The sequence below is a fragment of the Mobula birostris genome, chromosome 31 (assembly GCF_030028105.1).
Source record: "Mobula birostris isolate sMobBir1 chromosome 31, sMobBir1.hap1, whole genome shotgun sequence".
In the NCBI taxonomy this organism is placed as follows: domain Eukaryota; kingdom Metazoa; phylum Chordata; class Chondrichthyes; order Myliobatiformes; family Myliobatidae; genus Mobula; species Mobula birostris.
The window spans coordinates 20,341,525-20,369,033 of record NC_092400.1 but is presented as its reverse complement, the minus strand read 5'-3'; the positions used below and the strand labels follow the sequence as shown (position 1 = coordinate 20,369,033).

At 38.3% G+C, this 27,509-nt stretch overlaps 1 protein-coding gene across 1 annotated transcript; it reads right to left on the bottom strand.

Annotated features, from left to right (window-relative positions):
* Positions 1-1,563: 1,563 nt before the first annotated feature.
* LOC140190897 (cell cycle checkpoint control protein RAD9A-like) lies at positions 1,564-26,687 on the bottom strand. Its single transcript, XM_072247840.1, has 10 exons — positions 26,580-26,687; positions 25,569-25,721; positions 24,504-24,618; positions 20,679-20,778; positions 18,928-19,034; positions 18,702-18,808; positions 10,068-10,132; positions 8,640-8,765; positions 6,157-6,409; positions 1,564-2,076 (listed from the first exon to the last, which is right to left on the bottom strand). The coding sequence occupies exons 1-10, from the start codon at positions 26,685-26,687 to the stop codon at positions 1,912-1,914; spliced, it is 1,299 nt and encodes a 432-aa protein (XP_072103941.1). The 3' UTR covers positions 1,564-1,911.
* Between the last annotated feature and the right edge of the window lie 822 nt (positions 26,688-27,509).

Here is a 27,509-nt window from a genome sequence, read left to right as displayed (position 1 = left end):
TTTGGAATGCTTTATTTTAAATTTGGAGACAAATTCTTGGGAATAAACAGGACTAATTTCCAGGGATGCCTTTCAGAGTAGGTGTATTGAAAATGTTATGCCTTTATGAAGAAATCCTCCTTCGCATTTCAAATATTGAAGCACATCCTAGTTCAACATGCCTACCAGCATTATGCAGTCATTATATGCTGTTTACAGTATCAAACACTACATCATTTTATATTTTTAATGTTGAATGCAATGTTTTCAAGAATAACATTTCTGTAATCTAAACAGTAGCTTAAATTCTAAAAAGAGAGCTTTGCGCACCAATATATAGTTTATTTCAATTACAACTTGGCATATTCATATTTAGCCAGTTGGTGATTTTAAATGCTACACCTAAGTATGGATTAGTGAAATTTCAAGGTTAGATACTTGGTTCTTTTTGTCCAGATTTTTCCATTTGCTATTTAATACTCAGATTTGTCAACTGTTAGAATCCTTGCAAGCACTTTAAGAGAATATTATGGACTACAAAATGTGCAGATGCTGTATATGCAAATAGTCAACTCTTATATTTCATTAATTTTTCATTGACAAAATATGGATGATACAACTACATCACAGATATTCACAAAGTATTTGAATTTTATTAAATTAGTAAATTGAGTACAATATATAGGCAATAATCTTTTCTGCTGTGCTTAACAAACTTAATGCTTCACTGGTACTGCCAGATATCGTGTTACTTTCAGACTGGGAGTTTTGTATTTCTCCCCCTTTGGCAAAGCCTGTATGCTTAATAGGCTAAATGGCATCCATTGCTGTAAGCATCATTGATTTGATTTTTAAATATTCATAGAAACAGCTTATTTGCCAGAATTTTCTACAGATTAATTACCTAAACTTTGACATGCTCAGAACATAAATCCTATGCTTCACAAAACATTTTGGATATTTATTAACAGCTATCTTGTTTTGACTATTACAATCAGGCATACTACAAGCTCAGTAGAAAAATGATTTGGCAATTCAACATTGAGTGTATAATTCATAAACATGCTTCCACTTATTGGTCATCCAGTAAACCACTCGTATTATGCTGAGATTATTGCAATGTGGGACTGTAAACACAAGTCAGCGAATCTCAATACTGAAATTTTAGAAATGCATTGAACCCTGCTAAACTGCTCTAGCAAAAGCTAGTTATTGTATTTCCCACCATTTCAAGGATTTAAATATACTTAGGTTTAATGTAAATCATTTAACATTTTGCTGAACTGTCTTGGTTACTGAAATCTCGCTATCGTGGGAGATAGTATGTTTTGAGGGACTACTGCATGACTAAGTACACAGACATGGAAAAAGTGTACCAAAAAAAAAATCACACATTGAGCTTCAAAGATTTACTATAAGTTAAACTATTCTTAATAAGTCTTGTTTATTTCTTTAGTCTGCAAAAGGCAGTTTAAGGTTCTACATTAGCTATCTTCCAAAATAGAAAGTTTACTGAAATGTCACTAAATAGAAAGTTGAAGTCATGAAAGCAATTGCATAGAAATTTTTTCCAGGTTTCTTGTTAGTCTAGGTATGGATCAAGGAATTTAATTTGCAATAAGTTAACATTTAAATTTGATTGCCATTTCAAATTTTTTAAAGAAATTTGAACTTGGCATTTAAAATGGTATCTGCAGGCTGGTAAGAATCCAAACTCGGATATTTTGTACTGTTAACCCTATAAAGGATTAATGTAATCAACTGATAACTTGTGGCATTGAACTTGCTATTGTTAATGCTGTGATGCTTTAGAATATGATAATTGAATTGCTTTCTGTCCTTTATAACTCATTGCACAGCAAAGTCTGTATCTTATAGTTGGAACTGCAATAAAGCACTACAAGATTTTTGCTTTCAAGATCCAGAAACCCTTTAGCAAGACATTGCCAAGGCTGCCGTTCCTGAATTCTTAGAATTTTGCCTGCATTTTCCTTCCTTGATCTCCTCCTCTTCACTGTCATTTGCTAGGCACGCTAATGATTGATGATTGTTCTTCTGATATTTAGACAGCACGTCGTTGAAGAATAGTGTACACAACTTTTTTTTGGAAAGAATACAAATATGATTAATACATACAAATCAAGTGAGTCTTTAAAGTAATAATCTCCATTAACTCCACCTACAAGTTTGCATATGATACCACGGTGGTGGACTGTATCTCAGAATATGATATTCACCTTGCAACTTGAGAAGGAGAGGCTAAAGCCAGATTACAGTGTAATAAAAGGAATTACAGAGGCACGATATGGCAGCTGGCCAAAATTGATTAGAAGGGGACAGTAGTAGGGATGATGGCACAGCAGCAATGGCAGGAGTTTCTAGGAGGAATTTGGAAGGTGCAGGATGGGTACATCCCAAATAAGTAGTATTCTAAAGGCAGGATGATGCCACTGTGCTGTCAAAGCCAAAGAGTGGGCATATAACAGAGCCAAAAATTAGTGGGGTTAGAGGAATGGAAAGCTTTTTAAAAACCAACAAGGCAACTAAAGATGGATATGAAGATAAGCTAGACATTATTAAAGAGAATACTACGTTTCTGCAGATATATAAAGAGTAAAAGAGATTAGATGAGATACTGGACCGCTGGAAAACTATGCTGGAGAGGTAGTAAAGGGAGGACAAGGAAATGGTGGATAAACTGAATCAGTATGTTGCAACTGTCTTCACTGTGGAAGATACTAGCAGTATGCTGTAAGTTTGGAAGTGTCAGGAGGCAGAAGAGTTGCTCTTACTGGGGAGGGGAGTGAGAAACTGAAAGGTCTGAAGATAGATGGTCTGCACCCAGATTTCTGAAAGAGGTAGCTGAAGAGATTGGCGAAGCATTAGTAATGATCTTTCAAGAATCAATAAGATTCTGGCATGGTTCTGGATGACTGGAAAATTGCAAATGTTCCCCCATTCTTCAAGAAGGCAGAAGAAAAGAAGTTACAGGCCAGTTAGTCTGACTCAGTGGTTGGCAAGATGTTGGAGTTGATTGTTAAGGATGTGGTTTTGGGGTGCTTGGAGGCAAATGATAAAATAGACCATAATCAGCATGGTTTCCTGAAGGGAAAATCTTGTCTAACTAATCTGTTGAAAGTAATAAGCAATATAGACATAGGAGAACCAGTGGATATGTACATGGATTGTCAGAAGGCCTTTGACAATCACAAGAGGCTGCTTAACAAGGAAAGAGCACAGGGTATTACAGGAAAGACACTACCATCAATAGAGCATTGGCTAATCGGCAGGAAGCAAAGGGTGGGAATACAGGGAGCCTTTTCTGGTTGACTACCAGTGACTGCTTTTTACATTATATCAATGATTTGGATGATGCAATTGATGGCCGTGTGGCCAAGTTTGCAGACGATACAAAGAGGTGGAGAGGCAGGTAGTGTTGAGGAAGCAGAGAGGTTACAGAAGGACCTAGACAGAATTAGGAGAATGGGCAAAGAAGATGGCCGGGAAGTGCACTTTGGTGAAAGAAAGAAAAATATAGACTACTTTCTAAGTGGAGAGAAAATTCAAAAATCTAAGGTGCAAGGAGACTTTGGAGTCCTTGTGCAGGATTCCCCAAAGGTTAATTTGCTAGTTGAGTCAGTAGTGAGGAAGGCAAATGATAAAATTCATTTCAAGAGGACTAGAATATAAAAGCAAGGATATAATGTTGAGGCCTTAGAAACCATTGGTGAGGCCTCACTTGGAGTATTGTGAGCAGTCTGGGCCCCTTATCTAAGAAAGGATGTGCTGACATTTGAGAGGGTTCAAAGGAAGTTCACAAAAATGATTCCGGGATTCTGGGATTGAAAGGCTTATACGAGGAGCATTTGATGGCTCTAGGCCTTGACTCACTGGAATTCAGAAGGATGGGGGGGGTGGGTTGGAATCTCATTGAAACCTATTGAATGTTGAAAGGCCTCAATAGAGTGGATGTGGAGAGGATGTTTCTTTTGGTGGGGGAGGCTAGGACCTGAGGACACAAACTCAGAATAGAGGGACGTTCATTTAGAACAGAGATGAGGAGGAATTTTTTTAGCCAGAGTGTGGTGAATCTGTGGTATTTGTTGCTACAGGCAGCTATGGAGGTCAAGTCATTGGGTATATTTAAGGCACAGATTGATAGACTCTTGATTAGTCTGGGCACGAAGGGTTCGGAGAGAAGGCAGGAATTTGGAGCTAAGAGAGAAATGATGAAATGGCAGCATAAACTCCGTGAGCCAAATGGCCTGATCGAGTTCTTGTATCTTATGGTCCTGATGATGACTTGAGTATAGGAGGGAGATAAACAGCTTAATAGCATAGGGTTAAGACAACAAACTTTCCCTCAATGTCAGCAAAACCAAAGAGATGGTCACTGACTTCAGGAAGGGGGTGGTGCACATTCTCCCATCCTCCTCAATGGTGCTGTGGTTGAGAGCTTCAAGTTCTTAGAAGTGAACATTACCAATAGCCACAGAAAGTATTGTCTGGGTGCATTATGGCTTGGTATAGCAACTGCTCTGCACGTGACCTTAACAAACTGCAGAGAGTTGTGGACACCGCTCAGCACATCATGGAAACCAGCCTCCCCTCTGTGGACTGTCTAAACTTCTTGTTGCCTCAGTAAAGCAGCCAGAATAATCAAATATCCCACCCACCCTGTACATTCTCTCTTTTACCGGGCAAAAAGTACAAAATGCATGTAAGCATGACCCAGTAGACTCAAGGACAGCTACTACATATTGTTATAATACTGTGAAATGGTCCCTACAAGAGTCCATTACGTAGTAATAGACTCTTGACCTCACAATCTACTGTGTTATGAATTCATAGCTTATTGTTTAATCTGCATTGCACTTTATTTGTAGCTATTATACTTCATTCTGCAGATGCTGGAAATTCAAGCAACACACACAAAAAATGCTGGTGAACGCAGCAGGCCAGGCAGCATCTATAAGAAGAGGTACAGTCAACATTTTGGGCCGGGACCCTTCGGTTAGTCCTGTGTTCACCAGCATTTTTTTGTGTGTGATACTTTATTCTGCATTGTTTTATGTAAATGATCTGTATGAACAGTATGCAAGACAAGCTTTTCACTGAAACTTTGGTACATGTAACAATAATAAACCAACTCCAATTCTAAGGAAATATTCCATGAGCTGTCTTTCTTTCAAGTACATTGTGAATATATCTGCATAATCAACAATTACAGGTTATGGAAGTCAGAAACTTGGTGAAATAGAACCAAGGTGAAATTGCAAAAGGAAAGTAAAGTTCAGTGAATCTTAGGCCATTTCAGAATTAATTGTTAAGAATTAATGTTGCTCTGGGTCTATAGTGGCAAAAGGCAAATCTGGGTAAGGATGGCAGATTTCCACCCTTGAAGGACGCTGATCCTGAAGGAGTTAATTGATAAGCGTCAGAACAGTAGCAATCAGTCTTTTCTAAATCATAAAATGTTCTTAATTTAGTGTTGATCATCATGTATATCATGATGTTTCTAATAAAAAATGTAGGCCATAAGGTATAATTTAGCATCTGTAACACAAAGGCAGAAAAATACTGGAAAGGGAGCTAGTGGAGAAATAATAAACAGGAACAAGTCACTTAACAGAAGATCCAAAGGTGAAATTCAGAAGATCTAGCCAGGAGATACGACAGGAAAAGGAAAAGAAATAAAATTCCTGTTGATTGTTTTTACTTATATAAACATAAGTAAGCCTTACCATTTGGGTTTAATGAAATATTTGGCTCTTGGCCAAGATATGCTAGGGTACTGACAGTTAATCTTACTTATGGCTTACAGTAGAATACTTTTTTTTCCTAACTGGGGGAAAAGCAGTGCTGGAGATTGGAAGCTGCTGAACATTGATGGGTATTCCAGCCCAATAACTAGAATGGAATATTTTCTGTGCTAGCTTTTCTAGATTCAGAACTTGTTGAAAAACAGCTACTTTCAGGTTGAAAAAAAAGTTTTTAGAGGACTAAAACATGGGAAAAGGTAAGCATAGGTCATTAGGAAAAACTAAATTAAGCCAGTTGTAGGGATGATCAACAGTATAATTTTAAATTGTCTGAAGTGCAATATTTTACAATTTATAATTCAAAGTAAATTTATTTCAACAAAAGCATTTCATATTCTATAAATCAATACTCTACCTTTTTATTTGGTGGTGTTCCAGGCAGCATTTCACTTTCAACATCCTCTGAACAACTGTTACATACAGAGAATGTTTTGACATTTTGTTTCAGCTCTCCAGTTAATTTAGGGCTCCTACAGTTATCTTCTCCATCCTGAATTTGGCACTGAGCATCTTTTTGTAAAGTGGTTCCCATGGTTATAGCTGGTGCATTGATTTCTTCAGTAATCAATTTATTCACATCTTCAATCTGAATGTCTGTCAGATTAACACTGCTGGTAGATGAATGTTAGTAAGATCCTAGTAGTTAAAATTATTTATATTAATACACAGGTGTATAATATCAAAGAACTTAAATATGAGATCCAGCAGCAAACTTAAAAAGAACTGGGCTTACATGTTCACAAATCTTAAAAGTTTATTCACCGGTCTGAATCCAGTTACAGGTATCAGTTTCCTAAAAACTAAGAGACATCCAATTTTCATTGAATCAATTTTGCAAATTATATTTTTAATCACAAATATTTGATTTTTAAAATTTGATTTTCACCATTCCACAGTAATGAAAAAATACAGTAAAAATTATTTCTAATTCAAAAATGTTGGAAATACACATTCATTGAGGATATTGAGTGGTGTGGACCTTGGTATACTGTCTGTCCACGTATCATCACAAGGTTGCAGGAATGGTTCAGCGATCTAGTCAGAAAAGCATTTTGGAAACCTACCTTTAAAAGGTAAGGCTGAGAAGGTAATATTTGAACTATGTACAACACTAGTTAGACCACAGCTTGAGTATTGCATACAGTCTGATACAGGAAGGATGTGATTGCACTGGACATGGCACAGGAAATTTAGGAATATTTTGCACTGAAAATTGTAATCAATTAATTAAGGAAATTTGAATTTGCTTTCTTTGGAACAGGAGGCCTAAGGGTAAATTAATTGAGGTAATTGCAAAAACAACAGCCCTAAATTGAGAAAATAGAAAGGATCTATTTCCATTAGCACAAGGATTAAAAACCATGCTCCATAGGTTTATAGAAACTGTAAGAAGACTTTAAAGATCAAATGCATTTTCACTCAGAGAGTGTAAGAGTCTGGAATTTATAGTCTATATAGATTGTTGGCATAAACTATAAACATACACAGTGCATACACTGTGTGCTTGAGATATAAACTGCAGGCCTACAGGTCAAGTGCTTACGGCTGGGATTAGCAGAAGAGCGTTTTGGATTGGCAACAGATAACACCTCTCCTCCTGTTGTAAATCCAGTATGATTCCATAACTTCGGCTATTACTCTTTTAAAAATTGAAATAAAGTAAGCATTGCCAAGTGGCTGAGTGCTGTTGCACTGAAATAACCAAACAATAAGAATTGTACATCTTTAGCTTAAAAACCTGTTAAAAAGTGATGAATGGGAAGTTGTGGGCAGTGGAAAACAAGAGAAATTTAGTTCCAAATATACTGATGGCAAACTTGAAAAATCACACCATTTCGCATGCGCATAGGAATTCAGTGCTTATGGTTGTCTGGAATTTTATCATAAGTTCAACATGATTAGCTGTTTGTAACAGGGAGACTGAAAACCTCACGTTAAGTAGTGAAGAAGGATTAACATACAAAGCTTGTATCCTAAAGTGAAAGAACAAAGTGAAAGTGAAAGATATAAGAACAAAGTGAAATAAGATTATTGTTACCTGCAAGATGCACAAGAAAAATATGGTTACAGCAAGGATCCACAAGTCTTGCTTCACAATACCACCCCCTCTCCACTCTCTTGTTATAAGGAGCACCTATGTTATACCAAAGGCTAAATATTTGGTTTAAATAACTAATACTTAGTTAATGGAGTTCAATTAAATCACTTCAGATAGTTGCCAATTTATGACAATCAAAGGTGCATGTATCAGTGAAACAGAAGGATCATATTGTGAGAATATTAGTTAGAGAATGTAGCATCTCAGAGGATATTTGTGAACTGTATAATATAACCAGGATGCTGCCTGGTTTACAGGGCATATGCTATCATGAGAGGCTGAATAAACTTGGATTATTTTTTCTGGAGTGCCAGAGACTGAGGGGAGATCTGATGGAGGTTTATAAGATTATGAGAGGCTTTAGATAGAGTGGACAGAGAGTATCTGTTTCCCAGGGTTGAAATGTCTAATACCACAGCACATGCATTGAAGGCGGGAGGGTGTGGGTTCAAGGGGCATGTGAGGGCTAAGTTCTTTACTCAAGAGTCATGGATGCCCGGAATACGCTGCCTGGTAAGGTGGCAGAGGCAAATGCATTAGAGGTTTTTAAGAAACATTTGGATAGGCACATGGATGTAAGGAGGATGGAGGGATATGGACAATGGTGTAAGATTAGTGTTTGGGTGTTTTTGATTTGCTTTTAGCTGGTTCAGCTCAACATTGTGGGCAGAATGGCCTGTTCCTGTGCTGTTCTACATTCTATATTTTTAACATCCAAAAGTATGTCTACAAAGCTGTACCTCGTATTGTCAAAGGTTTTTGAGTCCTGATTATGCTGTGATGATGACTGAGTTCCTATGTCAATTACCGTAGCCAGAACGAAAATAGCTTCGAGCATCATGTTATCAATGATAAATCCAATTGGCCTGTAAAATCAAATAGATGAAAAGACTGCAATTTCATGAATATGAAGTTTTGCAATATCTCCTGACTTGAGTTTAGATGCAAATCATTTAGAAAATAATATCTCATTATTATGTAATTAGTAGAAAGATTATCTTTTTTGAACAAACTGTCCTTATGAACAGAGATTGGCTTAAGACGTCTTAATGTTTCAAAAGATACATAAAATCAGATTTGCTTATTTTGTGGCAAGGATTCCAGATATCAGGTACTTGCTCTGATCAAGTATTGATACTTCTATAATTGCTCTATAATAGGGATTCCCAACCTGGGGTCCATGGACCCCCTGTTTAATGGTATTGGTCCATGACATATAGTTGGGAACCTCTGCTGTATAAGATAATCAAGATATCAATGGATTGGTTATGTAAGCAAGAAAGGGGCAAATGGAATTTAATCTGAAGTTTATGGAAATGGCAAGGTATACAACAGGTCTCGAACAGTTTTGTGCAGGTTGAAGGTTACTTCAGAACTTGCAGAAAAGCTGGTTCAGAAAGCTATAGAATATGTTACTTTCCATGATTATGCAAAAACTAAAATGCTCATTAGACCACAGTTTAAGGTACTATGTACGCTCTAGCCACAATACATGAATTTTGCTAAGCTTAGAGAATTTCAGATACGAGGAAAGACTAACTTGTTCCTTTGAAACGAAGAAGCCTTGAGGGAGATTTAACTGTGTTGCATAAAATTGTACAAAGACTAGACTATGTGAACTGGGAAGACGATTTTCCATTTAGAGATATCAGGCTCAAGGATTAGTTTTTTTTCCAGCAAATAGTAGCGGTAATACAGAATTCACTGTCTGAAATGAGGGAGGAAGCAAAAGCCTACATCGTGACTGCAGAATATCTGGATGTGTGCTGAAGTACTATGACATCAACGACCACAGACAGATTGGTCTAAATAAATTTTCTTTTTAGCCAGAATGGCATGATAAACAAAATGGTCTACCTCTGTGCCATCTACTGTATTTCTAAACTTCCAACCACCCCCTCCTTTCACCTGCATCAATGCATCAATTCAATCAACCTGTTTTGAAATTCATCTTTTTAGATGAGTTTTTAGTCATCTGTTTTTGTAGCTCCTCCTTTCTGTGAGAAACTTCAGGATAATTTTTAGAGAAATATGCTATATAAATGGAAATACGCATATTGTTATACAGCAAGCACAGCCTACGATAATCACAACTTACAGCACCTACAAATAAGCACAAATATTGCTGGTTTTGTTACTATAAAGTTGTTGGTAGAAAATAAACTCACTTCCCAGCTGTTTCAAAATGGGCTGAAATGGAAAGGCTCATTGATTCTGCAAATGCCAGAAGACCCTTAAAATACAAAAAAAACTATCTGTAGCGAAATATAATAGCACAGACCTTTAAAATAATGTGCTTTTCTTAGCAGTGCAATGCAAAACAATATAACAGAACATTTTAAACTAAGATAAATGTAATTTTTTCAATTTTAGAGACTACATTTCTCAGCTCCCAACCATGCATTAGTAAACATTGGATGACCAATTAAAATTTTGGCAATTGAAAATCTATTTCAAAATAAAACTGCTGAATTAATATGTATAATGCAGTAATGTAAATACTTTTGGTGAAATAAACCAATTACTTATCAATTTTTTTGTTATGGTAGAAGTTCAACTGATGAAGAGGACATTTTGAAGTCATAATATTTATGTTGAAAGCTGCTGTAGAACATTAAGACTTATGCAAGGTATTGACCATGGCTGATTCTCCAGTCAAATATCCTGACCCATTTTTGCACGTATATAAGAATGTATGAATGACGCATAATTGTGTAAGGTACTGGAGGCGAATAAGAGTTAACATCTCTGGGGGACTAAAAGAGCTGAACTGACAAGTTACTATCAAAATTAGCAAATTATCTCTAAAGCCATAATTTATTGCAACACAAACTTTACATCTTTAAATTTAGTGCATATTTATTATATAGGCCTGTAGCAATGAGATAAAAGAATATGAAAATTTTAATAAAATGGTAAACCACATTACAATTTGCATGGCATTCATGATGGTAAAATGTTTTTTACAATACGTAGATTCCTGTAAATCCTTTCAAGACAGAAGTAGTATAAAAACAGAAATGAATATAAATGTAATAGTAAGTGTGTAGCTACTAATTTAAATGGTCTTGATAGGACATAAAATGGAAATATTGATGAAGCATGTTTTGCTCTGTTCAAAGAGCAAACTTTGCAACAACACTGTATAAGAGCTGTAAACACAAACGGAAATTAAATGGCCATTTAAAGTCAGCATCCTTTGTGGCAGCTCTACTACTACTACGTCGACTCAGGCCTAGGGGGCCGGCATCGGGCACAATGACGGACTCTCCACTTCTCCCTCTTCCTCATCAGTGTGTTCAGTTCATCTACATTAGCCGCGCTGCTGTCTTCTAGGAGCATGTTGACCATAGTCTTTGGAGGGCGCCCAGGGTTCATCCTCCCGTGATTGGGCTCCCAGATGATGACTAGGCTGGCAGGTAGCTCGGGGTGGCATAGACAGTGCCGCGCTAGTTGCAGTCTTCTCACCTCAATTTTAGTGGGGAGCATCGGTAGGTTGTTATAGAGCTCAACGTTCGTCATGTGCTGTTGCCAACTCACATCAAGAGCCATCCGGAGCATTCATGTATAGCAACCATCTAGAGGCATTCGCATCGTCTTGGTGAGTGTCCACGTCTCGCGTCCGTACGTGAGAATGGACTATAAGACTGCTATGAAAATCCTCTTTTTAAGCCCTCTGGTCAGATTCGACTTCCAGATTTCCTTCATGTCGCTCATAGCCCTCCACGCCAGCGCCTTCCGTAGCTTTATGTCCTTCTCCGAACTCTTCATTCTTGACCCGAGGTACTTGTAGTCTTAATGGTACCATTTCTTAATGGTATCATTCTCTACGGTCTTGAGAGTACCTTCGTCGCAGTTAAACGCCATGTACTCTGTCTTTTTAGCGTTTAGGTGAAGTCTAACTTTATTGCATTCTATTTCCACTTTTGTCAGTAGCTGCTGTTCTTCCTCCATCTGGTCAGAGAGCAGGACTATGTCATCTGCAAAATTGAGATCTGTGAGTGTAACTGGTCTGACCCTTTTGGTTCGCCCTGGTTTTATGGTAAAACCAAGCTTGTCATGATCTTTGGTAGCTTGACGCAGAGCGTAATCAAGGACGATTATAAAGATGTAGGGTGCCAGAGTGTCTCCTTGCAGCACACCAGCTAGGAGCTCGAACACTGCTGTTTCTCCGTCTGGTGATACAACTTTCGCCATGGTTTTGGTATAGCTGGACTCTATTGCTCTCAGTAGGTGGTCTGGCACTCCGTAAGCTTTCAGGATCTTCAGCATTTTACCTCGGTGAATGGAGTCAAAAGCTTTGCGGAAATCGATGTAGGTAAGCACAGCTGGTCGGTTGTTCTTCTTGACTTCCTCGATGATCCTACGGAGAGCAAGTATTTGCATTACTGTTGTGCACTTCTGCCAAAAAACCATTCTGATTGAATCTTAGCTTAGGGTCAATGGCGGTGTGAATCCTGTTCAAGATCATCCGATTGTATCGCTTTGCTAAGATGCAGGTCAAGCTGATACCGCGGTAGTTATCTGTCTTTGTAAGGGATCCAGACCTGGGGACTGAGATAATGTTTGAGAGTGACCACTCTTCTGGTTTGTCGCCTTTCATCAGTGCTGTATTACATTTGTCCAGCAAGATGCCATCCAGGTCGCAGTTCTTCAGGACATCCGGCGGTATCCCATCTGGTCCAGCGCTCCTGCCCTGTTTGAGTGCATATTTGGCCTTCTTCAGTTCCTCAATGGTGAATGGGCCGTCATCGATGTCGACTTGCATTAGTATCGTGGGTATGTCCTCTTCTTCTTCCGTGATCGTTGGAGGGCTTCCCAACAAGTTCTTCAAATGGGTAAACCACGTCAGGACACGGTCCTCTGCCGTTTTACCACTTATTTGACCTAATGGGGACTTCTTCCGTCTACTGATCTCATTGATTAGGCGCCATGCTTCTCCATGCTGCATGTCTTCATTAGCAGCTTTTATCTCTCTAATCCTCTCAGCTAGTTCCTCTTCCTTCAGTTGGTTGTAGGTGGCAAAGAGATTCTTCTTTGCTGTCTTGAACTTGTCTCTTAGCTCTTCTGTTTCGCTCCTTCTATGTTCGGCATGACAAGCATTGACCACACTTCTTGCTGAAACGACGTCAGGATGTTTTGTGATTCGACTGTTCTTGATTCGCTTCACAGTAGGCAAACTCCTTGTTGCATCTGTGTGTGCGTCTATGAGCTGTTGATAGCGGTCGGTGGCAGTCTCTTCCTCCCCTCCTTTCCAGTGGGCCGAAGCGATTTCTCACCTCCACTGTGTACTGAGCTTGAAGAACAGGTTGTGAGGAGAATGCCTTCCAGTCTATCTTCTCCTTGGGACCTGTGGCTTTGGGTTGCCGCAGGCTCAGTCTCACTTGCATTGACACTACTCTGTGATCAGAACTGACCGAGCTAAAGGTGCTGTAGGCTTCTGTGTTGATCACACAATTATGCCATTTTGTTCTTATGAGGACGTAATCGAGCTGTTTCCTGTAGATGAAGGCTCGGCTTTCATATGTCCACAGTTTACCAGCTCGCTTCTTGAATTGTGTGTTGGCGGCAGTAAGACTGTGTTCCTGGATGAAATCAACTAGATATTGTCCATTTCTGTTGGTAAAGTCTTGGTATGAGTATGGAACATCTTCCAGTCCGACCCGGGCATTAAAGTCGCCGAGCACAGCCAGGAAGTTATGTGCCAGTATTGAAGTGACAGCTTTGTGAAGTTTACTGTCGAAGGCCTCCACCTCCTTCTCCTCGCTGCAGTTGTGCAGGGAGTAACAGATGATGACAGAGGTCGCCGGGTTCCCGTCGAATTCCACAGTAAGGATTCTGTCATTGACTGAGACTACTGATACGGCCACTACTGTGGCAGCTCTGCTGATGTATTAAATCCTGCCTCTCCAATTTATCCCCAGCTGAGGAAGTTCAGTAACATCTTCCAGCCCACTCGCTAACCTTAAAACAATTATCTCACATTTTGAATTACACAGTTCTAACATGTATAAATTACTTGTTTTACAATATAACTGACTACACGCCAATCAAAAATCATCAAGCCCATTAGAAGAATGCTATCCATCATAAGTTGCATTTTTTGCTAATAACGTGTTTTCACTAGAGTGAAATCTACAAGCCTTTTCCAAAATAGGAAACTTTGGCTCTTTTTAATGAAGAAAGCCAGTCACAAATAAAGGCAGCTCCTCCACATAAATGATATGTCAAAAGAAGCACAAGATGAATAAAAAAGTCGAAAGAACAGAACTCTGTTCAGCTTTGAAATTTGTGACCATGCTCCAAAATTTTTAGAATTTGTAAATATGTTGCCATTCCTTTCACAAAAGCTCAGACTAACAAAAGTCAAGTCAAATACTCTCAGTGGCCACTTCGTCAGGTACGGGAGTGGAACCTGTTGTGGTCTTCTGCTGCTGAACCCCATCCACTTCAAGGTTCTACACATTATGTATTCAGTGATGCTCTTCTGCACACCACTATTGTAACAGGTGGCTATTTGAGTTATTGTTACCTTCCTGTCATCTTGGATCAGTCTGGCCGTTGTCCTCCGACCTATCTCATTAACAAGACATTTTCACCCACAGAACTGTCGCATAACTACATGACTAAGAAAGCAATTTCTTTTATACAATATTAATTGAAAGGCCTACTCAAATTAACTTAAGAGGGCCTTAGGCATCAAAAAGATATCTAAGGCGCCACCATAACATTTCCATACCAGTCACTCCTTTAGATGGAGTGGAAGCTTAAAATAGCTTGCATTAATTCAATTCTAAATGACAAATATTGATTTAAATACCAGGGTTTGGTTGGAAATATGCAAAGTAGGATAATTAAAAAAGGAGCTTTAACACATTTGTTACTTTACTCCTGTGGGCATTAATTAAAATGACAAAAACTACATAATTAAAAGAAAGCCGTAATGTCAGTATAAAGTATACTAGCAAAAAATCAAAAAGTCTCCTACCTTGTAATACAAAGCTTAATTTTAACCTTATTCACAATGCCTCACAGAAACACTCTATTTCAGACCAGTCTCCTCAGGGAGCTGCTCCACAGACATCAGCAAGCAGCTTCATGCAGTCAGCAATAATTAGCATCCTTTTCAATCCCATTTTCAGCACAGGCTGATATCATTACGTAGCTAGCTATCTCTGGATTTTCAAATTCTGCCACGTTCTGAATCATTATGTGTCATCCACTCTGAATTCCATCTGAGCAAGTAACTTATAAATAAATCACCTGCAGCACTTTTGGAAATTGAATAAAATAGCCTGGATGCACACGCCAATTCTTCCAACTAAACATTCAAGTTGTTATTTTTCTCTTTTGTTCAACGCTACCTTGCTAAAAAGGAGATATCCTGATATTTTTCCATTTCAGGATCCCAAGAAACCGTGTTATTTTTCTTACCACTTGACAGTATGGTGTCATTATCCGTTTTATCTAGTGCAATAAAGCATTAACATACAATGCTATACAAACAAAACAATTGTCTCAGGGTACCCAAGATGTGACATTTTTCTTTCAATACACATTTTAGTATGGCACTTTACGATCAAAATAAACAAGTTAGATCAATATCTTTGAGCGTGAATCTAAGAGTGCTATTGGTTATACTTGACAGTAAAAATTATGCGGTACACAATACATCTCAAAGTTTTAATACTTGTGACAGTGTGGCCAGATTCTGTTCTAACTCCATCTACAAGTTCGGAAGTGATACCACTATAGTGGGCCAAATCTTAAATGATGACAAGAGATAGAAAATCTTCTGAAACTGTGTCAAGACAACAATCTTTCCCTCAACATCAGCAAAACAAAAGAGCTGGTAATTGATTCCTGGACTACAGACAAGATCTTGTATGCATCGCTAAAGACTTGTACTCCAAAATAAGTTGTGCCATTAGCCATGCTACTTAGGCACCCTGGCTATATATATGTGCCTGAGACTTTTGAACAGTGCTGGAGTAATTTTATATATTGCACTGTACTGCTGCCAGAAAAAAATTCATGACATATGTGAGTGATGATAAAGCTGATTCTGAAATGGGTCTCTATGGTGGACTGAGAGTGGGAAGGGGGCATGGAGAGGGAAATCATGGTTGGGAAAAGGGGAAGGGAGAGAAGGGAGCGAGATGCACTAGAGAGACATTCTATTATGATCAATGAACTAATTGTTTGGAATCAAATGACCCTGCCTGGTGTCTCAGGGCTGGGTGTGTCTGCACCCACACCAGTCCCCGCCCCAGTGCTCTTCCTCTGCCAACTGTCCCACACCCCTCCCGCGAAATTCTACCCTCACTATTCCCAACATGCTTTGCTCCTGCTAGATTTACAAACTCACTCTCCGCTCAACATTGACAAATATGTGCAAAAGTCTTAAGCACATATATATAGCCAGGGTGCCTAAGAGTTTTGCACAGTACTGTATACTGTTGAAAAATATCCAAATACATTCTTGTTCATTAAAAAAGTCAATTCCTATCCCAATAGTTAACACTCAGACTCCCCTCAATCACATGCAAAATAATAGAAATTATCGATACTGTGCTATCAAGTGGCACGTTCTCTTTGATAACGCCCTTGCCAAATCCCAGACTGGATTTTGCCAGGACAAACTGGGCTCCTTTAAGGAAGATAAACAAACAAGAAAACCAGTCCAATCACACTTGAATACAAGAGTAAACTAATGAGAAACATAAGGCAAACTGTAAGTTTTCTCAGAAAATAAAGGCAAAAAGGCTAGTAAAAGCAAATGTTGGACTGTAAAGGACAGTGGCAGCAGAATTTAAAATGGGGAATACAAAACTGGCAAAGGAATTAAGTACTTTGTATCAGCACACACAAAATGCTGGAGCAACTCAGCAGGCTAGGCAGCATCTACGGAAAAGAGTACCCGAAACATCAACTGCACTCCTTTCCATAGATGCTACCTGCTGAGTTTCTCCACCATTTTGTGTGTGTTGCTCGGATGTCCAGCATCTGCAGATTTCCTCGTTTTTAAATATTTTGTATTTTGTTTCACTGTAGCTTACAAAAACATTTTCACATAAATACTGGAAAGCCAAAGGTCTAATGCAAATGAGGAAGTAAAGGGAATTAGTATTAGCAAAGAAAATTCTAATTGGAGTGTGTGAAAAATGATAAATCTAAAGAACAAAAATATCTGTATTTCAGTCTTGTAGGTGACAGTAATAGAAAAAGTGAATGCTCCAGTTACCATATTCCAAAATTCTATAGGTTTTGGAATGGTGTATATTGTAGATTAGCAAATCTATTTAATACAGAAGGGAGAGAGAGTACAAACACCCTGAGCTTTGTTAGCCTGGTTTTAGTAGCTGGAAAATGCTAAAATCTATCACAGATAATGTAAAGTTAAGACAATTAGAAAATGATAAAATTGAACAGAGTTAACATGGATTTATGAAAGAAATGTGACTGAGTTTTTGGGTTCTTTAAGGACCTCATGAAAATCCTGTTGAAAATAAGGTTGGTGAATAAGATTTCCACACAAGGTTGTCGCACAAAGGGAATAATAAAGAAATATGGAAGCAGCAAACTGATAGAAAACAAGGTAGGAACAAAAAGGTCCTTCGCAGACTGGTAGGCTGTTTTGAGTAAGCTACCATGGCAATTTGTGCTTTAGCTTAACAATCTTTATCAACAGTTTGGCTGAGATCAAATGTAACATTCCCAAGCTTGCTGATGACATGAAGCTAACTGACAGTATAAATGGCATTGAAGGTACAAAAATGGATATAGACGAACTATGTAAATAGGGGCAACACACATAAAAGTTGCTGGTGAACGCAGCAGGCCAGGCAGCATCTCTAGGAAGAGGTACAGTCGACATTTCGGGCCAAGACCCTTCGTGACGAAGGGTCTCGGCCCAAAACATCAACTGCAGTCCTGATGAAGGGTCTCGGCCCGAAACGTCAACTGCACCTCTTCCTAGAGATGCTGCCTGGCCTGCTGCATTCACCAGCAACTTTTATGTGTGTTGCTTGAACTTCCAGCATCTGCAGATTTCCTCGTGTTTGCATATGTAAATGGGAGATCGTATATAATGTAGGAACAAGTGAGGTTATCCATTATCAGTAGGAAACCACAAAAGGCTATGTATTATCTATGCTATCCGATGTATTTTTTAAACTGGTGAGCAATGAGCAAATGATGGTGGTGTAAGAGAGCTGTTTACCTTTGTACATAAAAATAATTCATAATTTCCATGAATTAAAATTGTCATTATTGTAAAAATTATGAATTATTTTTAAATATGTTGTAAACTTCTGTAGTGACATACTAATTACTTACATAAAGCATTGTGGTGTAATCATAGTTTCACTTTCCCATTTCAGTTCACAATTGTCCCTTGGGCATCATGCATGTTTGGACACGCTGCCATTATTCTAGTTCTACACTTAGGAAGCTTGTTTGTCTAAAGAGTATGAATGCCAGTCTGTCTGTCTCAGCAGTAGAGACCTGAAGCTCAGGAATAATGAGAGCAAGTGTTGCAGAAAGCAAGTAACAAGAGAATAGAATTAGAAGGTCTTTGTTTTAAGGAAAAAATAAAACTGTCTTTTACAAAATTCCTTGACATATGTATTCTTAATGTATCTAATCCTTCCATATATATTCTAATTAAAAGCAATCTGTGATTCAGATATACAGAACGCTGGTCTATATTTTGGCTCTACTGCATTGAATTTTACAATATGTGATTTTGTAACACTAAATTCAGAAATATCAATGTACTACAATAAAATAATTTTCCATACCCTAAGCTCCTTCAAGCAGAATGTTATCTCAGCGTCAACTCCAACCTGCAGATATTCAAACTCACTGGGTTTCAAGCTCACTTCAGTTTGCATTATTTTTGAGAAATCTATATATTAACAAGAAAAAGTCAACGTGAGGACAGAATTTAAAAAGAGAATTATCTCCCTTAGCTGATATTTGAACTCTATTTCCTTTGAATTACAGTAATGATTGAAATTAACTCACCTTTGTTTTCATCTACATAGCTCTTGAACAAGACTTTCAAAGGAGTTACGGTCAAAGTAATTTCTTCTTGAGACATTGGAAAATGAACGGCTATGTCAGAGAGAAGCCTTTAAAAGTTAAATTACATGAATTATTTTGTTTTAAGGTTTTCTCCTTTCAATACTATAATTCCAAGCAAACTCATCTCCAAACTCCCAGAATGGGACTCAATGCTTCCCCTTGCAGCTGGATCCCTGGTTTCCTGACCAACAGACTGCAACCCATAAGGATAGGCAGCAAAACCTCCGCCACGATTATTCTCAACGTTGGTGTGCCACAATGCTGCGTCCTCAGCCCCCTACTTTACTCCCTCTACGCTCATGACAGTGTGACCAACACCATCTACAAGCTTGCAGATGACACCACCATAATGAGCCGTATCTCAATAATGATGAGTCAGAGTACAGGATGGAGATAGAGAGGCTAGTGACTTGTGTCATGGCCACAGCCTTTCCCTTAAAGTAAACAAAAGAGTTGGTCACTGACTTCTGGTACACACACTACTGATTATGTCAATGGTGCTGCGGTCAAGAGGGCTGAGAGCTTCAAGTTCCTAGGAGTAAGCATCATCAACAGCCTGTGCTGGCCAATCATGTAGATGGCACAGCCAAGAAAGGTAACTAGCTCCTCTACTTCTTCAAGAGGCTAAAAAAAAAATGGCATGTCCCTTTTGGTCCTCACCCATTTTTATCAATGCACCATAAAAGCATACCATCTAATGTATCATAGCTTGGTGTGGCAGCTGTGCTGCCCGTGAATGCAAGAAACTACAGAGTTGTGGACACAACTCAGCACATCACAGAAACCAGCCTCTCTCCTCACGGACTCTATCTGCACTTCTCACTTCCTCGGTAACGCAGCCAACTTAATCAAAGATCTGACCCACACCGGCATTCTCACTTCTCTCCCCTCAGAAGATACAAAAGTCTGAAAGCACATACTGCCAGGTTCAAGGACAGTTTCTAAACCCCTTTTTATATGAATAAGATGGACTCAACATTCCTCTTTATGACCTTGCACCTTATTGTTTACAGCTGCACTTTCTCTGTAACAATAACACTTTATTCTGCGTTCTTTCTCTTGTACTATCTCACTGCACTGTTGTGATGAAATCACCTGTGGGGATGGGGAAACAGAAGTCACTGTACCTCAGCACATTGTTGTTCCTTCTCACGCCTTGTGGTGCATCAGCAGCATTTTTTGCCTTCTCCATAGCATCTGACTGTTTTTCACAAGGCCAAGTTGCTAGCTCAACGCTCAACCCAGCACGGATGGAAAGCGTGCAAGGAGCCGGACGGATTCAAACTTGGGACCACTCACCTCCAAGTCCGGTGCTGATGCCACTACACCAGCAGCTGGCTACCTCAGTGGATGTGACAACATAAATCAATTTACCAATTTAATTTCATCTGTTGTTCTTCCAGTAGTGTTTCAGTCTAGGGTCTGTTTCTGTTTTGAAGCATTGATAAAACATCTTATCATTTACAGCTATTATGTTAATAAAGAAATAATTATCTCAGTGTTTGTGTGCCAGATCCTTTAGGGATGTTGGAATGCTCCAGCTAATATTTTTGTCTGTCAACTTCCCAACCTATAGAACTACTAAAATACCACATGGAGTCTGTTGCTATTCACCTTAAATTTCCTTGACAATAATAATGTTCTCCTTCACCCACAAGTTTATTCCAGCTGGAAGGCACAGTAGTTCCTACCTTGCATGACATCGCACTATATTTGGGCTTAAGTGCGTCGAAAACACAGCCTGAAGGGACTCACATTCCTGAAATGCCAAATGGTGAGCTTTAATAATTCCTGCAAGCAGCAACATAGAAAGTTATTTGGAACAAGATCCAGTGAAAAAGTAAAATAAAAAGTTCAAGATATCATTTGACAGACTGACATCTTCTCACAGATTATGCAACAGAGACGCGTAATTTTATCTCTAGAATCTAACAGAAATAAAATGCGCAATTACCAAGTGTAGCTTTCACAAGCTCAGAATACTCCTTAACATTTCACGGCAAATGAAGCACCCTTGGAAGTGTCGTCATGACCTCATGCGTCACTTTTGAGACCCGTACATAATCTAGGCTGATGTTTCTAAGTATTAATAAGTAAATGCTCCCTGACCACAGTGCCAGTTTTCATATAAGATGCTAAACTGAGTTCTCATACTTTCTTGACCACCCGTAGCTCATTGGCAACACCTCCATCTTCAAATCAGAAAACTGTCAGCTGAATTCCCATTCTGAAGACTGGGAGCACAAATTTTAGAAAATACTCCAATGAATTATCGAGAGGGTTGTGAGGTACTATTCTTTTAGCTAAACTGTTTAGTCATGCCCCTGTCGGGGAATTTTTAAAATGGCATTGCTTATAAGAGCATAGATATCCCCAGTGCTGGCAAATCTCTTATCTCTTAATTAACTTCAGTAAAATAGATTAAACAGTCTTTTCACATTGCTGTTCATCTGGCATGCTGTGCATTCCCAAGTCATAAAGCATGGGAACAGGCCATTTGGCCCATCACGCCTATGCCAACCAGTGGGGATCCACTGGTATTAAACCCACCCAATTGCCTCCTTTGACTAGCAAAACTGCTTCAGGCAGTGTATGCAAAGTGCAGCTATTCTTCACAAGGATTCCATTCCTGAACACAGTCGTAAACTGATTTCTCATAATTTAATACTTTCAATGAGGGAGCGATTAACATTAACACTGATTTAATGCTACTGAATTAGAATGCCCCAAATCCAATGGATAGTTCAGATGATTTTAAAGTACTAATGGATGTTACATTGTTTAATAAAGTATTTTACAAGAATAAATTGCCTTATAAATTTTCACAGCTTATTTCTTACCAGAAATAAAGTGCATCAATTATTTGATACTTAGATTCTGGTTGTACAGTTTTTATCTAATGAATGGGGCAGTATTACTACAATAAGATGGAAGTTGCCTCCCATTGTGAGTCAGCAGCTCCTATCTAATAGTAGTCTGGAGATTAATTTTCTTGGAATTATGGTATTACAGGTGGAGCTGTGGTCAATACATAGTAGTCTGATATAGGTGTCTTTACTATCCAGTTGTTCCAGAGATGAGCATAGGGCCTGGGCGATGGTGAATGCCATGGACCTGTTTTGTCAGTAGGTGAACTGCAGTGGGCCAAGGCTTTCTGAGAGGCTGGGGCTACTGTAGGCCATGGTCAGCCTCTCAGAGCTCTTCATGATGGAACTGGGCAGTGAACCACTGGGCATTAAGGAACATTACCTTATCTTCTCTTTGGAACTGGGATGATAGTGGTCTTCTTAAAGCAAGTGGGAACCTCAGATTGAAGTAGGGAGGAGTCAAAAATGTCTGCAAATACCCGACCAGCTGATCTGCACAAGGTCTAAGGACTCTACTAGGAACTCCACCTGGGCCAAATGCTTTTCATGGATTGACTCTCCCGTAAGACTGATCTGACATCTGCAACAGTGACTGTGGGTACAGGTGCACTGGAGGCTGTCAGGGCTGGTGGTGATTTTCCATTCCTCTCCTATTCAGAGATCCCCTCTAAATCTCTTCACCCTGACCCTAAATCTATGTCCTCGAGTTTTCTCTGATATGGAGTATAGTTTCCTGCAGTTTGCTCTATACCCTTCAATTGTATATACCTCAATCATGTTAACTTTTGACGATTTCCACTCCAAGGTAATGTTCAACCAATAAGATACAGAGTTGGAGCATAACCTCCACGCTCTTGCATTCAGTGCTCTGACTAATGCAGGCCAGTATCCCGTATACCTTCTTAGCCACATAATCCACTGGCAATATCACCTCCAAGGATATTTGGATTTGTACACCAAGATCCCTCTGTTCCTCAATACGCCTTACCACACTACCATTCTTGATGTACATCCTACCCTCACTAGTACTCTCAAAATTCATCACTTCGCATATATCTGGATTAAATTCCATCTGCCATTTCTCAGCCCATCTCACCAACATAAGATTGTAAGACACAGGAGCAGAATTAGGCCATTCAGCCCATCAAGTCTTCTCCTCCATTTCATCGTAGCTGATTTATTATCCCTCTCAACCCCATTCTCCTCCTTTCTCCCCATAACCTTTGACGTCCTTACTAATCAAAAACCCATTAAACCTCTGCGTTAAATATGTACAACAACTTGGCCTCCACAGCCATCTGTGGCAGTGAATTTCACAGGTTCACCACTTCAGCTTAAAGAAATTCCTCATCATTTCTGTTCTAAAGGGAAGTCCTTCTATTCTGAAGTTGTGCCCTCTGGTCCCAGACTCCCCCACTATAGGAAACATCCTGTTCACATCCACTCTATCTAAGCCTCTCAATATTCGATAGGTTTCAATGAGATCCCCTCTCATTCTTCTAAACTCCAGTGAGTACAGGCCAGAGCCATCAAACCCTTTAATTCCTGGGATCATTCACATGAACCTCCTCTAGACCTTCTCCAATGCCATCACATTCTTTCTTAGATAAGGGGCCCAAAACTGCTCACAATACTCCAAGTACAGTCTGACCAATGACTTATAAAGCCTCAGCATTACATCTTTGCTTTTATATTCTATTTCTCTTGACATGATCAGCATCCATCATCAAAGATCTTCACCACCCAGCCCATGCTTTTTTTCTCGCTGCTGCCATCAGGTAGAAGGTACAGGTGCCTCAGAACTCGCACTACCAGGTTCAAGAACAGTTACTACCCCTCAACCATCAGGCTCTTGAACAAAAGAGGATAGCTACACTCACCTATTGAGATGTTCCCACGAGCAATGATCTCATCTTAAGGACTCTTTATCTTGTTATTTCATGCTCTTGTTATTTATTGCTATTTATTTATATTTGCAGGTAAAAGAATACCCACAGAAAAAATAAGAATGTCAGGGTTGAATGTGGTGACATGTATGTACTCTGATAATAAATTTTACTTTGAATTTTGAATGAGTGCTGACACTGGATTTGCCTTCCTTACTGTTGACTCAACATGCAAATTAAATTTTAAGGAATCCTGCACAAGGACTCCCAAGTTCCTTTGCACCTTTGATTTCTTAATTACCCTCTTACACACTATCAACAACTCCACAGATCTTTGTGAACTTACTGATCTTGTCTCCTACAACCAAATCCAATTTATTCATGATATTACAAATAGCACATGTCCCTGCACTAAACCCTGTAGAACACAACTAGTCACAGATATCCAATCACAAAAAGTAAATACTTCAATGACTGCAAGGTGCTTCAGGGTGACCCAGGATTGTGAAAAAGGTCATATCATACAAATAGTCTTCCTTTCATTATATTTGGACATCAGCCAACAGTATTTAAAAATATCTTACTCATTAAATCATTTATCTGTGGAAAATTGCTTTGTATGAATTGACCATCACATCTCTCTACATTTCATAATAAATTGCATCTACTCTAGTATTAATTACCAATACTATCCTTACCTCTACAAAATCATAAAACTAGTTACAATTAAATCTAAAGACAGATTAATTAACTATTTTCCTACCATGTTTACAGCAGAACTGAAAAACTATTCGGCAGTCCTCTGAATTTACATAAATCTTGCATTTTTCCACACTCCTCTCTAGTGTAGTTAGGCATCGAAACATAGGAAGAATATACTAAATAAAAAAGAAAAAAAAGCCCAGAGAGCCAAGAAGTAGTAATAAAATTATCTATCATAATGAATAAACTCGGTAATGTGCGTTCTGGATGTGTGTCATTTGAAAGGTAGATTACAAATACAGGTTCCTATCAAATCATTAGTATGATTTGAATACTATAACAAGACACTGGTAAGAACATATACAAAATCATTTTCAAGCTGCTCTTAAAAGGGAGCAAAATATGGGCAAGAAATTTACTCTTAAATAATGCTTTTGCCCAATAGAATCAGGCTTGTAAGAATTCAATGATTATTTTAAAAATTGTATTTGAAGACTTCTGCATTTTCACATTTGCTCACACTTTACTAAATTATGTCAAGCAATGAGTGCAAAACATAAATAGTGCATTATCAGTGGAATACAGAGGATTGCAAAGCCACATTTTATGGGATATTACTTTGTGGTAAGTTACTGAGGAAATGAAAACGTTCAGTAACAAGTGTAAACTGTATTCTTGCTGAATATGGTTTGAATTTAGACATCAGTGACACCAAGATGATTAGTCTGCTGGCTTCTAAATAAAGGACAATAAAGATTAAGAAGTTTATTTTCCAACTTAGGCAATTCCATATTTCACCACAAGAGCAGGCATATTGTGACTTCCATTACTGTATTCAAGCCAATAGAATTCTTATAAACTGAATAAAGACCATGCATTTGGTCTAACATTAACATCTCAGATTTTCTGCCTTCCAGCTAACACCAAAGAAACAATATTAACATATTGTACCGACATATCTTTCCACTGAACAAATTTTGCACAGTGTATTAAGAAATGCACTTAAATTCTATTTCAATAAAAATATTATTTATTTGTCATCTTTAAATCTTGTTTAAATAAAAATACTATTTAGGTGTCTCTGTCAACCATTTTAACCTGTAGGCTGTGAAAACACAAACTGTACCTTAACTGCTAGTTTACAGTTGAGGGGTACAACCTCAGCTTCAGTGCAATCTTGCTGCTGCTTGTTATCCTGACTATAATGCAGGAAGAAGAGGGGAGAGAATAAAAAACAAGCGTATGCTGATGCAGAAGAATTAACTGATCTCAGTGCAAGCTGCGGGAAAAAAAACAATAATGATTAGCTATTCTAGAATACAACTGAATATTCAAAGCTCTTTGACCTATTAAATAGGGAAAACAATTACTTTACTTAAAAAGATTCATGTTCGGGGTCTAAAATTTTAAAGGAGTTTGCCATTTTTCAAAATTAAGGAAGTGATCCCTTATCAATTTTCTTTTCTCTTCTTTAAATATAATTTAATCTTTGTTTCTCTTTTGAAGGTCCTGAGCCATAATGAAATTCAGTGCCAACCCCCTTTGGAATAGTTTAATATAAATAGTGTTTTCCAATCAGAATCATAAAACAGCTGATATTATGGCTGAGCCACTATACCTTGAAGATATTTAAGTTATGAAAGTACTTTGACGAAGTACTGAACATGCCAACAAGCAGCAAGGAAATTTAAAAACGCCTTTGTTCAAATTCCTGCCCTACACTAAAGAAAATATCATATAATATATCATCACCAAAGTCCTCAGGCAAGCAGTCTAGCTGATTGTTACTCAAAAGATTTTAAAATGCTCCATGATGGTGAAAGGGGAACAAGAGAAATGGTTTATTTAATTTCCCTCCTAACCTGCATGACTATTGAAGTACAATTTTTAATATGATTTATTTACTTGGGTCAATTCTGGTCCCAATTCCTCTACCTATTAAGTTGAACCAGCAGGAGAAAGTTTAGCCAATCTGTCATCCATTGCACCCACCCCACAATGCAATAATTAAGAGACCACTACATATATGAAAAGATTAAAATCAGAACATTCTGAAAGAAAGGGTATGTTTTTATCCAATTTTAACACTTCCTAAAAGTTAAGGCTCACAAACATATTGTTAATTTCTACAACTTACACCGTTTTGCAAAGGATCAAAGCATAATTCATCGCCAATTCGGGAAAGGGCATGGATTGCTTTTCCAAATGCTGCAAAGTACAGATAGCATTTTTCATGATTAAACATTAATTAACATTTCATTTTCCTTCACTGCTTAACATACTCATATGTAGCATTATGAAACAAAATCACATAATATAGCATGATTAATTACAGCAATTACAGCTGACCTGAAAACCAGATTATTTTGCCCACCACCTGGATGATTAATTTATAGGATTAAAAAAAATCATATTGAAAGTTTAGTTTGGGCTCTATTTCTATTACATCAGACGTCAAACAAAAACAACACAGAGAGATGAGGAAAAAGTCTTAAGATTTTACCTTTAATGATGATAATGAAAACCATACTTCTGACAATTCTGATCAAAGATCTAGAAAGCTAAAAAGCCTACGCTATATTCAAAAAATGACTGGTACAGAAGTTTAGAGAATGAAAGGTCTGAAAACAAAATTGTGATTAAATACAATCCGTCCACATTTATTCAATTTATTTATTTGAATAAAGGTAAACTGACTAAATATGCCGTTAAAACATAGATATCGGTTACATTAATAAAAAAATCTGAATGTTTAGAAACTACCTCTCAGGTTGTTTGCGGGAATGATGCATTTCATGGTAATGTCCTTATCTGGTTTCACCCGTCACTAACGCAAATCACGCTTGATTTTAACAAGTGAGACAGTAAAATGGTTTTGAAATAATAATCTTAAATGAGGAGTTGTATTTTCTCTATGCAGCACATGAGCATTTTCCCTGGTCCCGGGATACCGTTCAGGGAGACGACGGGCGTGATGGACGCTCGGACTTTCGCGCCATCTGCCCGGCAACGGGCTTCGAGCGTCGACTGGACTTCACCACAGGGTGAGGCCGGGTTCGGCATGTCG

Coding starts and splice junctions, on each gene's coding strand:
- LOC140190897 (XM_072247840.1), bottom strand. CDS start 26,687: ATGTTTAATCATGAAAAATGCTATCTGTACTTTGCAGCATTTGGAAAA. Junction 24,619..25,568: donor ACTGTAAACTAGCAGTTAAG/GTACAGTTTGTG, acceptor TTTTTTATTTAG/TATATTCTTCCTATGTTTCG. Junction 10,133..18,701: donor TCTGCTTGAAGGAGCTTAGG/GTATGGAAAATT, acceptor TTGTATTTTAAG/GGTCTTCTGGCATTTGCAGA.